Below are 17301 nucleotides of genomic sequence, written 5' to 3'. Positions count from 1 at the left end.
CCGTACATTATTGAAAAGGTTTTAGATCATGATCGTTACGTTGTGCGGGATATCGATAATTGTCAATTAACGCAAATACCTTACAAAGGAATTATTGAAGCAAAAAGACTTCGAAGATGGGTGACACCTTAGTCGTCGATTATTTTCGGTAATCCAAAAAGCCACACTAGTAGATCGAATTTAGATTTAAATGATTGTGGGCAATCATGATGTCAGGTTGGCCGAACTGTAATGTGCAACTTGTTATTTATGTACTTTATTTATTAAGTCTGTAGACTAAGTAGGCTAAGAAATGGAATTGATTTGGATAAAGGAAAAAAAAAAAAGAATTTATCGACAGCAATATTAAAGTTTCAATAAATTTTATTTCAATAAATTAGAATTCATTGTTTCATATATTTGAAAAAGTGTGCTCTTTTTTATAAGAGGAATGTGCTCTTTTTGCCTCTTCAAAATCTGGCATCCTAAGTCCAGAACACCTCGTATCCTCAGACCTGAGCTGCATAAAACATTTGGGTCGAGAACAAGCGAGAACAATCTTGTCCCTAGCTGAAATTCAAGGAGGGTTCATAAATTTAGACCAAGTTGAACTCTTCGCGGCTGACAGTTTATTATGTTAATGTATTTTAAATGACAGGTTGCACGAGAGGTGAACTCTGAGATAAGTATAGTTGTTTACGACCTGTATATTCTCATTTCTGTAGAGACAATACAAATCAGCAGATATAAGTCTCTTCGATGAAGTTATTCGTATAAATTGTCATAGACCAAGGAAGGTATAGACATCTTAAGGGAATTCACAGTGCTTTAGTTTGTGTGCACACCGTAGATGCCACTTTTTCGTCTGCGAATGAGTGATTTTTTAATTTGGCTTTATTTTTGTTTTCTTTCCTTTGTTATTTTGATGAAACACCAAATATTGTAAAAGCATAAAAAATTATGTTTTATGTATGTTTTTTTCTTCGTTCGACACAACCAATCGTAACGTAGGACGAGTAAGTCAAAATATTCAAGCAAAGGAAATTAAAAAAAGGTGAAAAATATGAAAATTACAAAGGGATCTTCAGAAAAAAGGGTACTATACTCTTTTTAGAGTTGGGACAATAAAATGGAAAAAAGGGGAAACAGTGAACAATTAAACAAAATTAAACAATAAAAACAAAGTTTAGTAGTATCCGTAGTCCAAGAGGACTACGGATACTTTCAAAAATAAAAGCGGGATTAAGTTCAACTTTTGTCGCTAAAATTATTTTTAAATTTAGCGGCAAAGCTAAAAAACCACACTTTTTCCTCCGTGTGGGAACACAACAAATTTCTTTAATGGCGAATACAATTTACTTACCAAACATAATCTCCGTAATAAAAGAAACTTATGAAAATATATACACTTTACCAAAACACCACAAAACAATAATATCGAATTTCATATTCCCGTCTTGTTTGTGTTAAATTCGTTTAAAAAGATCTGCTTCGAAAGCGTTGACATTTGACGTAATGATATCAAGGTTTTTGTTAAGGAAGATGGGTCGTTCAGACCAGGCATGCAAAATAATATTTTTTAATTGTACTAAGGATAACAAAAAACTGTACTTGTGGCTTTCAAATTGTACCAACTTTAGTAATACTCACAAAAAAATTTTAGTATTAAAAAATTAAGTTTATATTGTTACACCTCACTTGGATCTTACACCAGGAAATAATTCGGCCAGAAGTTTTTGAAAGGTATTTGACATACATTTACGACGTATTTTACCATACGTCAAAAACATCGTAAACCTTCGTAAAATACTTAGGGCGTTTTCGTTTCGCAAAAAATATGTTGCCTTGGTGTTACACTACTTTTTCCCTCATTGTATTTTCGCCCAAATGGTAGTGTCATTCCAAAGTTATTATTAATTCATAACATTTTGAGGGACACAGGAACCAAAATTATTGACAGTGTCCTTCATATGTGGCAATCAATTTCGAGAATGTTTCACCTTTTTTCCCAATCGAAATCGCCATTAGTTTTTGACAATATACGAATTTGTACAGTATACTTTTTTAGAACCTTTTATTTCGTACTTTTTACAATGCCTTTTCATTATAAACAAAATCCCGTTCATTAAAAGAAAATACTAACCTTCGTAATATAAGTTTTTTTGTACAGTATACGTTTTTAAGAACCACTTTTGTCTTACTTGATTTGAGAGTGTCTTTTCCTTATAAAAAATTATATATGTGTAGTATTTATTTTAAAAATAAAGATAGGTGTAATACAACCACTTACATTTCACATATATGTATATAATGGGAGTTATTAATAAATTTAAATCTGCGTGGTTGGTATTTTGCATGTCCACACGCTGTACCTAAATCCGATTTTTGCCACAACAATTTTCAGTGTTTATGCAATTTGAAAACGAGTTGCATTCAAACGTTTATGCCAGCAAATCGTGCAAAATGCGTTTGAGTAAAAATTTCGGAATATTATTGTAAAAATTCTAAAATACTTCATGACTTAGGATATTAAAAACAGTTTTTGAAATCAAATCTAAGGATCCTGTATTGTAATATTTCCCTACGACTCAAAGTTTAACTTGCATGTAATTTAGTACGAAGGCTGAAAGGAAATTATTATCCAAGAAATACAAAAAGTTCCGTCAATTATGGTCTGGGGGTGTTTTTCTGGTCAAGTTATTGGCCCGATTTAGTCGAGTCCGATTTATACTGTCGGAAGTCTACAAACACATTTTGTCCGTCTTCATGGATTATTCAGCGCGATCATGACCTCCAGCACAAGTGTAAGGTATTAAAATTATGGATTTCCGATGAAAAATTGCGGGTGCTTGACTGGCCTGCTCAGTTGCCCAATGTAAAAGTCATAAAATAACCTTTAGAAAGTTGTAAAACGAAAAATTGGTATTAAGTTTTTGCAAAAGGCTTATGTTTACCTATTTGAACCTGAACCATAGGATATGATTGACCATTTAATCCTAACCGATGGCAAGAATTTGCGCAGACGTAATCAAACGGTATGGCTATAATATTACCTATTAACACAGAGAGAATGAAAATACAAGAAAGCGAAAAGTTCTCTTCTGCGAAGAAAACAAATGCGAACCGTATGCCTGCAGCTTTGGTAGTACCGACGTTGGGGTCGAAGCGCTGTTTTGATAAATTTTTTATAAAGGCATCGACAGTTATAATTTCAAGTTGTCTGCCAAAAATTTAATGGAATGAAAACATTTATAAAAAAGAACATTTGTTAATACAAAGTAGATTCTAAATCCTATTTTCCTTACGTTTCGTAAAGCCGGCAGAGAACTGAACTTGATGACGACGACGCAAACTGTATGATATTTAAGAGAAGCGCCGACAAAAACTTCATAATATTAGAGAAATTTTCCTCATGACTGCCACCTACTGACGCAGTTTCGCTTCACAATTTCGTTCCCTTGTGTTTTCATTCTCTCTGATAAAAATTTATCGTTAAAAGTTGCAAAAACTTTAATTATTTATAAATATATGTGACACTTTATATTAGTTGCAAATGTTTTGAACAGGTGAAAACTCTTATTTTTAAATAATTTTATAAATTATCAAAAAGTCATTGTCGATAGATCACTTATTTTCATAAATCTTTAAAATTGAAATAATATTTAAGCAACAACATTGCATTGAAAGTTAAAGTCCTAATATTTTTATTTTCATTATAATTACGGTTTATTTTCAACAAGGAATGTAGATGGGAGCTATATCTATATCTATCTGAGATTACACCAAAGAGCTCCAAAAAATGATATCTAGAGCCAAGTTCATTTCCAAAAGAAATAATAAAAAAAACTTGGTAGAAGTATGTCAAGACGAGTTAAAACCATAAATAGAAATAAAGGACTGTGGGCTAAATACTAAGACATTGGGTTTTAATTTATTATGCATAACGTGCAAAACTATATTCTGACTTACTTTTATTTTATTTTAATAAATGCATTAGTATAGGTATATAATTTATATAAATGTACAGTTTTGTTTATCAGGAAATAAAGTATAAATGAAATAAATTTTGTAGCAATTGGACTCAACAGATGGTTTTTATTAAGCAAATAAAGCATACTCCTAAGTGGTCAACATGCACTCGGTTTTGCTCCCCACTGTGCATATATATGGGAGCAATATCTAAATCGAAACCGATTTCTATCTAATTTTGCATACTTAAAAGGTGGCGAATTATATTACTTTATGCCAAATTTGAGGACCATCGGTTAAATTAGTTAGCGAAATGTCACTTGATTTGAATTCATTCCACATAGCGTTCGTCCTTGTGCATTAGCGTAGCTAGACAATTTTCCTAGGGGGGGCCTATAGGGGCCTAAAAGTAGTTCCACACTTTTCCCAGCAAAAAAATTGGGATTTGTTTTAAAGGCACAACTTTAAAAGCACTTCCAAAAATGTCCTCACAAAGAAGTTATTTATATTAACTACACAGGAAGTTTTTTACTTCAGTTTTTTCATATTTTAATGCGTAATTTTTGTTTTCTTTTTTCAAATAGTTTAAAAAAAGATTAAGAATAAATAAAATGGTAAAAATTATTCAAATTTTGCCACAAAAATGCTAATCCATTATAGAAAAATCGATAGTTTTTGAAAATATTCAAACAAACGTTAGAATGCATTAAAAATCATAACAAAATATAAAAATTATTATAAATTAATGTTTCTTGAAGCTCGAGGTCTTTATAAATATTTATATAATTCTAACAAAAGTTCGACCAAAAATCAAATAAAAAACGAATAAATAAAAATTATATATTTGGGAAAATATCACACAACGATATGGATCACGCCGTAAGAAGTGATGCAAATTTATTGCAACGGCTGTTGAAACGGTGGACATTCGTTCTATGACGAGTTCCTATTACATTCATCGCTTCTCCGCCAATATCGCACCACTTCCGGACCCAAAAAGAACATTTTCACTTCTTTTTTGGCGTCGCTTTTTTGCAGCAGTATTAATTTATGAAAGAATAGTTTTAATACCAATTACTATTTTTTAATTAAGATGACTAAACCAAACTAAACAATATAATAAAGGAGCTTTACAGCCTGTTTATGTATGTCGAATGAGCTCTGTGGATCGACTAAAATGGAAACAAACAGCTGAATTTATAACCAAAAAACAGCTGTTTCTATGCATTTCAGTCGATCGATTGAACTCGTTCGACATACAGAAACAGGCTGTTAGTTATTCAACTAAACCATAAGTTCAATCACAGCTCTATTTCATAAATATCAGACTTCAAACAATGCCATCGGCAACTGCTACCACAACCCAAGTAATTCGATTGTGCATGAAAGTCTTTAGCGGAACTTTGTGCGGTTTTATACACTTGTTTAATTTTTATAAAAATGTAAAATCGTAAATAGGTTTTCAAATTCTGGGGGGGTCTAAGCCCCCTCCCCAGAGGCCTTCCTACGCTTATGTCCTTGTGTCCTGTGCCAAATTTCATCAAAATCGGCTAATAATTGCGACCGAAATCCTGCGAACAAATTCCTTCATTTTAATGTCCAAGAAAGCAATTTAAATAATGTGTAGAATCTTTCATTTGATTTCATTTTTAGGCTTGTCTGTATTGATATCAGGGTAGTATAAAAAGAGAATTAATATGGGTATATCATACATTTAAGAATTGGAAACATTAAGATCTGTACACATTTGCGTGAGTTTGAACCAATTTGCGATGCACTATTGCCACTCGGTACCAAGTCAAGAGTATACGACGGATATCTCATCAAATCGATGTTTTGAGTGTTATACACATCTTTCGAAGCACCCCTATCGTATTTTTGCTCTGTCAAATGTTCAGCAATATTTCATATATGCTGGTCGCATTAATGCCTAAGGTTGTCTGAATCTCGCGATAGGTCACATGACGATCTTGCAATATCTGTTGGCGCACAGCATCCATAGTTTCCGGAACAACGATTGATTTTGAACGACGTTCACGAAATTCGTCGTGGAGTGAAGTTCATCGATGCACTCTTGTTGAGTTAATTCACGTTGAAAGTTGTAAAAAATAATCGCACGGGAGTGTTCACGATTTAACATCACAACTAATCTTACAATTAAATTTGCATGTCTTTCAAAATTTCTGAGCTATATTCTTGCAAAATTATTATAGAAATTTGATGCTGCTTTATTGTGGATGGAAGGTTCAACATTTTGGCAAAATATGTAACAATTATTAATAAATTTTTCTGATTTAAATCGATTTATTGGCGTCTGAATTTGAGTCGAGATGAGTCAACATATTCGGCGACGGCGTCGATTGGCAACAAATGGTCGGCGGCTAATAACGGCGCGATTCATTTGGCAGATTGCCACACTAGGGTTGCCCCATCCTGAAATTTAAAAGCAAACCTCGTATGCCCTCAACACCTAAAATCGAAATATTCCCATGTTAGACCTAAATACCTCTAGAATTCTGATTTCAGGGAAATGGGAGTCTATATGAAAATTTAGAACGACGCAAACTATATTTGACACATTTATTTGCGCACTCCGAACAATACCCCATTTCAAATGGGAGCGACACAAAACATGGAGCTAATAAATCAAAATTTAACGTTTCTTTTTAAGGAAACCCCACGTAGAGATGCTCAAGAGCCACCCTCCCGATATGGCCCATCCTCGAGCTTTACTCTGGACCTAATTTTAACACCATGGATTAATTATTGAAGGCTGTAACGTAATTACAGCAAACAGACGGACTAACAGTCCATTATTAGATCGTCTATGAATTACACCCAGATTTCAATTATATAAAACTTCTTTTCTCACATTTAGTACACGTCATTAAAGTAAGCAAAAATTAATTATAATAAGGAAAAAAGGCCGCACTTTTAAACAACCGGAATATTTTCCGAAACCGGTGAACGGTGTTTTTTTTTTGGAAAAAAATAACCGGTACAACCGGTAATTTTGGAAAGAAAATCTAATTTTATTGTTATGAAAAATAAAAAAAAATAATTAAAAGATGTACACAATTTTTTTATTCACATGTACGTTGAAAGACTCTTTGGTAGTCTTTTTATTGCAGGTTATTAAAATGCCCAAAAGTAGGGAACATTTGACATTAAATAGGTAATTTTACATTAAAAATACAAAACCGAAAATCGGTTATTATGAATTTGAAAACACCGGTCCACCGGATATGGGGTTTTCATTAAAACCTACAATCACTGTAAGAAGATAAAACAATACCAAAATATGGAGCACTATTTCAGCAGGATTGTAAGGGTGAGAGGCAGTACCAACTGCTTACAAAACAACCGAATGAGTGCTGATTTTTGTGGGCGATGTACCGATTTCGAGCAACTTCTACATAGCGATATAAATGCTTATTTTAATAGAAATATTGCTCAGAAGTGATATATAATCTTGAGTATAGCATTGTTGGCGTGAAGGAAAACAGCACTACCCTTCATACATATATATTGCATGAATTGGTTGCAATAACGTAAACGAATGATTACTCGTTTACGTTATTGCTACCAGTTCATGCAATGTGGATGCACTGCCTACTTTATTGAATACCAAAAAGCGCAACTAAACTCTTACTGCTGAAGTAGTTTTTGCTGGGAACGAATAATTTTGTTAAAAGTACCAAATTTGTTCTTTTAGCGAAATTCGTCGTAGTTGTATGATAAAATTTCGTACCTTTTATGAAAAAGTAACATTCTTTTATATAGTTTATTGTTTGGAAAATGTCATCACCACTTTAAATTTTTTGAATAATTTTCAGTTTGGTTTACCTTTACACTCAAGCACATTATTAGAGGCAATTTTACATCTTCAATTTCGAAAATGTTTCGTACTTTTTATGAAGAAATTTTAACGCAGAATGTTTCGTAAAATATTCATAAATTCGTAAAAACGTCTTCACAAACTCATGAGACGTGAAGCAAGTTTCGTTACGTTTTAACGAAGAAAAGTTAATGTAGAATATTTCGTATATATTTGTAAAAATTTCTTCGAAAAATTTACGAAATTCAATGAAAACTCCCTTGTTTTAATGAGGAATTTACGAAGAGATTTCTTTCATTGTATACCTACACGCGAAGAAAAAACGTGTACCGAAAACGTTTTTCTTCTATTAGAGTTTTATAAATTTCTTCGAAAATTTCACAGTTTTATCATCAACAATTTTTTTTGTTACAAAATTTTTAATTTTGCAATAAAAAAATTATTTATGTTCCAAAAACGCAGTCCATGTATTTTATATCAATCACTGCTCTTTTCGTACTTTAAGTTTTTACTAAGACACATTTTGAAGTTTCATAGTAAAAATGTAATATTATAGGATGTAATATCAAATATATTTTCGGAAGACACATTTTGAAGTTTCATAGTAAAAGTGTAATATTATAGGATGTAATATCAAATATATTTTCGGAATTTTCCAAACTTTTTTGGAAAACATACACGCAAAGAAAAAAAAAACGTTTGGAAAACGTGTACCGATAACGTTTTTCTTTTGTTAGAGTTTTTTGAATTGCTTTGAAAAGTATACATTTTTATCACCAAAAAAATTCGTTTGTTACAAAATTTTTATTTTTTCAATAAAAAAAGTTATTTTTGAACCAACAACACAGTCCATTTCGTTTATATCAAACACTGTTCTTTTCTAAATGTAGGTCTTTAATAAGACACATTTTACAGTTCATAGTAAAAATTTTATATAGTAGAACGTAATGTTGAACATTTTTTCGGAATCTTCCGACCGTAGTTGGAATATATGTAAAAAAAAAAAACTTTGGTCGAAGCAGGGATCGAACCCACGACCCTTGGCATGCAAGTCGGACGTAGCAACCACTGCTCTAAGGTGCCCAACTAAATGTATTTTTCTGTTAAATAAACTTTGTTTAATCGGCTCGTGGGCGCCGCAAGCTATGCTATATAAATATAACTTATATGGGTAATTGTCTATTGATGACAACAACGGCTACATGGCTCAGTGGATAGTGTGTTGGCTTACAAATTGGATGGCCCGCGGTTCGATTCTCCGTCCAGGCGAAAGGTAAAAAAAAAAATTAAAAATTTATAAAATCGTATAATTTCTTCTACATTGCTTGTGTTACAGAAAAATGTGCTAAGAACTAAAAAACTTCGTGGAAGTGAGAAAAATGTGAGGGAAAATACAATTAGCCAGAAAAAAATTTTTTTGAGTTAGTCTTTATGGAATTGTTTTTACATCCTGGAAAAGAATAAACGTTTATCCCAAAAAGGATATACTTTTCTTCCAAATACACTTCCTTTCAACGAAAAGCAAATGCGAAACGAACTTTGTTTGTCTAAAATTTCGTTTGGGAGGAAAGAATTATTTTTTTGCGTGTATAGGTCGAAGCGGCCCAGCAAAACATAATTGTTAATTGGGAAGCAGTAAAATTATATTGTCCATACTGTAGGCACTACTTTACTTTATTTATTTGCAGTGTAGAATACAGCGCTTCCTTCTACACATATAAGGCGAACAACGTACTTCAAATATGTAAATAATGGTGGGGTTGAAATTAGCGCAACTGAGTTGCAATAGGGTAAGCGAGTGCTTCGTCTCTCACTTACATGGTTGCACTGCTGTAAATAAGAGTTGTTTGTGTATTTTATCTCGACTTCTTACGAACTATGTGGCAAGAAGCGCATTTAAGTGGGAAATTTCTTTATATATTCATCGATGAATTCCTTGCAAGGGTAAGTACTGCTTGACTTTTCTTCCTTTACAAAGCTGCTGAAAATTCAGCAAGTGTTTTGCTGGGAGGGATTGGACCCACTATCCTTTGTATGCAAGGCGGACATGCTAACCATTGCTTCACGGTGGCCAACTAAATGTACTTATATGTTAAATACAGCAAGTAAAAGTGTAGATTGTTGTGCAAACAATCATGATTGCTTATCGACTTTCATATTTGGAATATAAATGAATGTTGGGGTGTAATATTCATATAAATTATAAAGATATGTTTTTATTAGCATTTCAACACAATTATATTTGGTGCCTTAAAGAGGATATACCTCGGATGAAACATAACATTAGCCAAAAATAGACATTTTATAATCATCAAAAGATAAATCTGCGATGCCCGTGTATTTATGAAATCCCCTGTAATAAAAGCTACACAGATAAAAATAAGTTTGAAAACCAATAACTTTTGTTGGAAAACCAATAACAAAATTTGTTAATTTTCCTGCAACAAACTAATTTGTACTTTTAATAACCATTATTACAAAAAAGTTGTTAGCAATCGTTACCATCAGAAGGCAACAAATAATTTGTATTCTCAGTAACATAATTTGTAAGTAATTTGTTGAGCATCCAACAGTACAAAATATTTGTTGTTGAACCTTACGTTTAATCCTCAACAAATATTTTTGAATTTGAATGAAAAATTTTGTATGTGGTTTGTTGAAGTCTATCAATGACCTGTAACAAATTTATTGGTGTATTGACAAAAAATTAAATTGAAATTGACAGAATTATTGAACCAAAATGGCCGGAACAACTGTGGAGATATGGAGATATATAATATGGTTTTATTAATTATCTCATGCAACAAACACATTTAAGAAACTATCAACAAATTTGTCTATTGAATATCAGGCATTTGTTGTTGAAATGTGTTTGTAGATGCTTGACAGAGGAAATAATAGAAATATTCTGAATTTTCAACAAATTATTTTGTTGCGAAAATAGTTGACTGCTATCGATATGAAAACAAAAATACAAGACTGGTTACGCGCACATCGAGAACATGTACGAAAGCTAAAAGAAGTATGCGAAGAATACCGTTAGAACAAAATGAGTATGAGCACATGCACGTGTATGATAGCAAGCAAAGAGCTCATTCATCAGAGAATACAGAAAAGCATTTTTAAATGTCTGCGAAAAATTTATATTTTTCAATTTGGTAGTTTCTTAAATGTGTTTGTTGCATGAGATAATTAATAAAACCATATTATATATCTCCATATCTCCACAGTTGTTCCGGCAATTTTGGTTCAATAATTCTGTCAATTTCAATTTAATTTTTTGTCAATACACCAATAAATTTGTTACAGGTCATTGATAGACTTCAACAAACCACATACAAAATTTTTCATTCAAATTCAAAAATAAAGGGTGATTTGTTAAGAGCTTGATAACTTTTTTTTAAAAAAAACGCATAAAAGTTGCAAAATCTCATCGGTTCTTTATTTGAAACGTTAGATTGGTCCATGACATTTACTTTTTGAAGATAATTTCATTTAAATGTTGACCGCGGCTGCGTCTTAGGTGGTCCATTCGGAAAGTCCAATTTTGGGCAACTTTTTCGAGCATTTCGGCCGGAATAGCCCGAATTTCTTCGGAAATGTTGTCTTCCAAAGCTGGAATAGTTGCTGGCTTATTTCTGTAGACTTTAGACTTGACGTAGCCCCACAAAAAATAGTCTAAAGGCGTCAAATCGCATGATCTTGGTGGCCAACTTACCGGTCCATTTCTTGAGATGAATTGTTCTCCGAAGTTTTCCCTCAAAATGGCCATAGAATCGCGAGCTGTGTGGCATGTAGCGCCATCTTGTTGAAACCACATGTCAACCAAGTTCAGTTCTTCCATTTTTGGCAACAAAAAGTTTGTTAGCATCGAACGATAGCGATCGCCATTCACCGTAACGTTGCGTCCAACAGCATCTTTGAAAAAATACGGTCCAATGATTCCACCAGCGTACAAACCACACCAAACAGTGCATTTTTCGGGATGCATGGGCAGTTCTTGAACGGCTTCTGGTTGCTCTTCACTCCAAATGCGGCAATTTTGCTTATTTACGTAGCCATACAACCAGAAATGAGCCTCATCGCTGAACAAAATTTGTCGATAAAAAAGCGGATTTTCTGCCAACTTTTCTAGGGCCCATTCACTGAAAATTCGACGTTGTGGCTCGTTAGTAAGTCTATTCATGATGAAATGTCAAAGCATACTGAGCATCTTTCTCTTTGACACCATGTCTGAAATCCCACGTGATCTGTCAAATACTAATGCATGAAAATCCTAACCTCAAAAGAATCACCCTTTATTTTGTTAAGTACACACAGAGAAGGAATATGACCAAAATGCTATTTTTGGACGGGGAACATGTAACATTTTTGTGTCGAAAATCCTATACTCAGTTTTGTAAATATATGACGATTTTAAACTTGAGTAGTCCAAGGTCTAGCAAGCATTTTGACAACTTTTTGCCCAGTGATATATATTCTACTTAGTTAGAATTGTAAAACCTCTAATCCCGATATTAATATGGTTTTATTAATTATCTCATGCAACAAACACATTTAAGAAACTACCAAATTGAAAAATATAAATTTTTCGCAGACATTTAAAAATGCTTTTCTGTATTCTCTGATGAATGAGCTCTTTGCTTGCTATCATACACGTGCATGTGCTCATACTCATTTTGTTCTAACGGTATTCTTCGCATACTTCTTTTAGCTTTCGTACATGTTCTCGATGTGCGCGTAACCAGTCTTGTATTTTTGTTTTCATATCGATAGCAGTCAACTATTTTCGCAACAAAATAATTTGTTGAAAATTCAGAATATTTCTATTATTTCCTCTGTCAAGCATCTACAAACACATTTCAACAACAAATGCCTGATATTCAATAGACAAATTTGTTGATCATCAGCAGATTTAACATACAAATAAAGTTGTTAATATTTATTTCCAGTTATTTTTTTGTGTGTATACACAAAATTCATAAAAATGCATGAAATCATTATTTAAATCGATAGTAACTATTTCATGCTAATCTTAACCCCAACTGCGCCTCAAATCGTCCAACCGCTTAGTCCAACTTTCTGAATTCATTTTTTGCGCTTGCAATGCTTCTGGCTTATCTTCACTCCAAAATCGACAATTTTGCTTATTTACTGAAGCGCGCGATTTTCGCAGTTACTTTATTAAAACAGTTCAATATAAAGCAGATAAATTAGCTCAATTGATGGACAGTTTCCTCTTCCTCTAGATTTCGGGAAGACTTTACAGGAATATGTTTGTTTTCATTTATAATTTTTATTATTTAAGGAAAAGTAATCCCAAAAAGAAAGTGGTTTTCAACACGAAAATCAAACATAGTACCCACCTTTACTGAGAATTGCATCTGTAAAAAAAAAACTAATAATTTATATAAAACAAGTAAATAAAGTCTAAAGCCGGGTGGAGCCGACTATATTATACCCTTCACCACTATATAGACAAACATTTGTGTTACCATATCAACTACTTCAAATTTTCTGGGAGCATTATAAAGGTTTGCATTTCCAGATACAAATACTTTTAATGGAGACAATTTTTTTACTTTTACAAAAACTCTAGAATTAAAATTTAAATCGGCTAACGCCCTGGGATGAAACACAATGTTAGAAAAACAAACTTTTTATACCCTGTACCACAGTAGTGGAAACTGTCCAGTCAATTGGAGGAAAATCCCATTGAAAATGGGTCTAAAATATGAAACAGTCTACCATATTTCCCAGCTTTGGTGTACGTATTTATATATTAGAGCTATATATAATCTGAACCGATTTTGACTAAATTTGACATGCATACTCGTAGTTAGAATAATAATTCTGCAATTTCACGTAAATGGGAGTATAACTTTGGCCCTCGTGGTCATATGAGTGTAAATCGGGCGAAAGATATATATGGGAGATATATTTAAATCTGAAGCGATTTCAGCCAAATTTGGCACACTTACCGATACTATTAAATGTACTCCTTGTTCAAAATTTGAAGTAATTCACGGCAAAACTCTGGCTTTTGAGGACATATAAGTCCAAATCGGACGAAAGATATATATGGGAGCTATTGTAAATCTGAACAGATTTTAACCAAATTTGGCACACATAACGATACCGTTAAACGTACCTCTCGTGCAAAATTTGAAGCAAGTCAGGCAGTGTTGCCAGGTTAGGGATTTTCCCCCAAATTTAGAGGGTTTTTTCACGTTTAAGGGGATTTTTAGGGGTAAAAAATATCTTGGAACAATTCTGGCATGAAGTTAGAGAAAAAGGATACAGGAAATCAACCTAAGTTCCTAAATATTAACAAGCATGCATTACCATTATTTTCATTATACTTTTCAACTTCTTCTTTTGAAAGGGCATTTTTAATATTACACAGTTAAAAACAAATTAAGAAAGCATTTTAAGATTGTGGGTTTTAGAGAGCCACAGTGATACAATGGTTAGTATGCCCGCCTTGCATACACAAGGTCGCGGGTTCGATTCCTGCTTCGACCGAACACTAAAGAGTCTTTCAGCGGTGGATTATCCCACCTCAGTAATGCTGGTGACGCTTCTGTGTGTTTCAAAGCTTCTCTAAGTGGTTTCACTACAATGTGCCACCTAACCTAACCTATGGGTCTTATAATGTAACACCTACAATTTGTACACTGCTACGGCAGACGATTTAAAATTTTAGACTCTTTGTAACGAATAATGTATATATTTACTAAATTTCGTTTATTTTTCTATATATTTTTATTCAATTTAATTTTTAATTTTCTAGTTTTTACATCCTTAAATTTTTGGCGGTTTTTGAAAAAGCTCTAGACCAATTTAGGGGTTTTTTCTTACGATTTGGGGGGGAAGATTCAAAAGTCACCTGGCAACACTGAAGTCAGGGTAAAACTCTGGCTTTTGAGGCCATATAAGTGCAAATCGGACGAAAGATATGTATGGGAGCTATATATAGGTTAGGTTAGGTGGCAGCCCGATGTATCAGGCTCACTTAGACTATTCAGTCCATTGTGATACCACATTGGTGAACTTCTCTCTTATCACTGAGTGCTGCCCGATTCCATGTTAAGCTCAATGACAAGGGACCTCCTTTTTATAGCCGAGTCCGAACGGCGTTCCACATTGCAGAGAAACCACTTAGAGAAGTTTTGAAACCCTCAGAAATGTCACCAGCATTACTGAGGTGGGATAATCCACCGCTGAAAAACTTTTTGGTGTTCGGTCGAAACAGGAATCGAACCCACGACCTTCTGTATGCAAGGCGGGCATGCTAACCATTGCACCACGGTGGCTCCTATATCTAAATCTGAACCGATTTCAAGCATTGGTAGAATGTCAATACTACTCTCTGTGCAAAATTTCACGAAAATCGGTAGTAAACTTTGGCCTCTGTTGCTATATAAGTCTAAATCGGACGAAAGATATATATGGGAGCTATATCTAAATCTGAACCAATTTGGCTGATATTTTGCAAGGTTTTCGAGACTCATAAAATATTCGGATGTACGGAATTTCAATCAATAGCGATTGTCTTTGTTCCAAAAAACGACCCTATGCCAAATTTGAGGACGATCGGACTTAAACTGCGACCTGTACTTTGCGCACAAAAATACATGAACTGACAGACATACAAACATCGCTAAATCGACTCAGAATTTAATTCCAAGACGATCGGTATACTAAACGAAGGGTCTCAGACTTTTCCTTCTTGGCGTTACATACAAATGAACAAACTTATTATACCCTGTATCATAGTAGTGGTAAAGGGTACACGCAAAAAAATAATTCTTTCCTCCCAAACGAAATTTTAGACAAACAAAGTTCGTTTCTCATTTGCTTTTCGCTGTAAGGAAGTGTATTTGGGAGAAAAGTATATACTTTTTGTGATAAACGTTTATTCTTTTCCAGGATGTAAAAACAATTTCATAAGGACAAACTCAAAAAAAAAAAACATTGTTTTCTTGCTAATTGCATTTTCCCTCACATCTTTCTCACATCCACGAGGTTTTTTAGTTCTTAACACCTTTTCCTGTAATACCAACAATTTAGAAGAAATTATACGATTTTATAAATTTTTAAAATTTTTTTTACCTTTCGCCTGGACGGAGAATCGAACCGCGGACCATGCACTTTGTAAGCCAACACACTAACCACTGGGCTATGTACCTGTTATGGTCATCAATAGATAAATATCCATATAAGTTATATTTATATAGCATAGCTTGCGGCGCCCACGAACCGAATAAACAAAGTTTATTTAACAGAAACAAACATTTAGTTTGTCACCGTGGTGCAGTGGTAGCTACGTCCGACTTGCATGCCAAGGGTCGTGGGTTCGATCCCTGCTTCGACCAAAGTTTTTTTTTGTTTTGTTTTTTTTTTTTTTTTACATATATTCCAGATATGTTCGGAAGATTCCGAAAAAATGTTCAACATTCTATTGTAGTATATTAAATTTTGAAGTGTAAAATGTGTCTTATTAAAGACCTAAAGTGAGAAAAGAACAGTGTTTGATATAAACGAAATGGACTGTGTTGTTGTTTCAAAAATAACTTTTTTTATTGAAAAAATAAAAATTTTGTAACAAACGAATTTTTTTGGTGATAAAAGTTTAAAATTTTGGAAGCAATTCAAAAAACTCTAACAAAAGAAAAACGTTTTCGGTACACGTTTTCCAAACGTTTTTTTTCTTTGCGTGTATAAAGATGGCTTCTATTGAAAACAATCAAGATTTCATTTTTAAACTGAATTTTAGTTATACATTTTATTTAAATGTTTACTTACCGCGATCCATTAGAAAAATAAGGGATCGCGGATCCTGGTATTAAGTTCGCATTATCGGGCGAAAATAGTAATTGTTAATTTTCCTTAATACATAAGTTTAACGAAAATAAACTTTTTAATTGAATATTTCTTTCCCTTTCAATTTATACTATCGAACTTCTCTATATCTTGACGGGACCAAAAATTATATCAGAATACAAGATAATGGAAAGGAAACAGCAGTGTTTTTGAAAGTTTTTCATTATAGAAAGAGCTTCATTGTATATACACATGTGGACAGAAAAATATGTGTAAGTATTTTTTTTTTTAACGAGGTCATGGTTTTTCTATTTTATGTTTTTTATTGAATATTTCAGTATTATTTGTAAAGTAGGCATATTTTGTATATTTGAAAATTAGATTAGAATTCAGATAGGACAAATAATAAAATAAAGTAAATTCACAAAAATCGTCGAATATTATGTGGACAGTAAAATAGGTGTATATGAAAAAGCATGAAAATAATATAAGCATTTTGTTGCGATATATAATGGCATATAAACCACGTACAATGGTAATGACGATTTTTCTAAAACTTTATGGATTTTATAAATTATTAATGAAATGTTTAAGTTTCAATTGAAATGTATATGTTGTCATATATTATAACATGAAATCGTGTATGTAGAGCTTTTTCTTATTGGTGAAATTATCAGAGCTAAATTAAG

General features: G+C 32.9%; 1 protein-coding gene across 1 annotated transcript in view; it reads left to right on the top strand.

The window, feature by feature from the left end:
* Positions 1–9664: 9664 nt before the first annotated feature.
* LOC142224996 (uncharacterized) overlaps positions 9665–17301 on the top strand; it is a 40070-nt gene continuing 32433 nt past the window's right edge. The window contains 1 exon segment of the mRNA XM_075294772.1: positions 9665–9730. Within this exon segment, the coding sequence (XP_075150887.1) occupies positions 9665–9730 (66 nt within the window).

This window comes from Haematobia irritans, chromosome 2 (assembly GCF_050003625.1).
Source record: "Haematobia irritans isolate KBUSLIRL chromosome 2, ASM5000362v1, whole genome shotgun sequence".
NCBI lineage: Eukaryota > Metazoa > Arthropoda > Insecta > Diptera > Muscidae > Haematobia > Haematobia irritans.
Note: the sequence above shows the minus strand (reverse complement) of the source record. Positions and strands in the feature narration are given on the sequence as shown.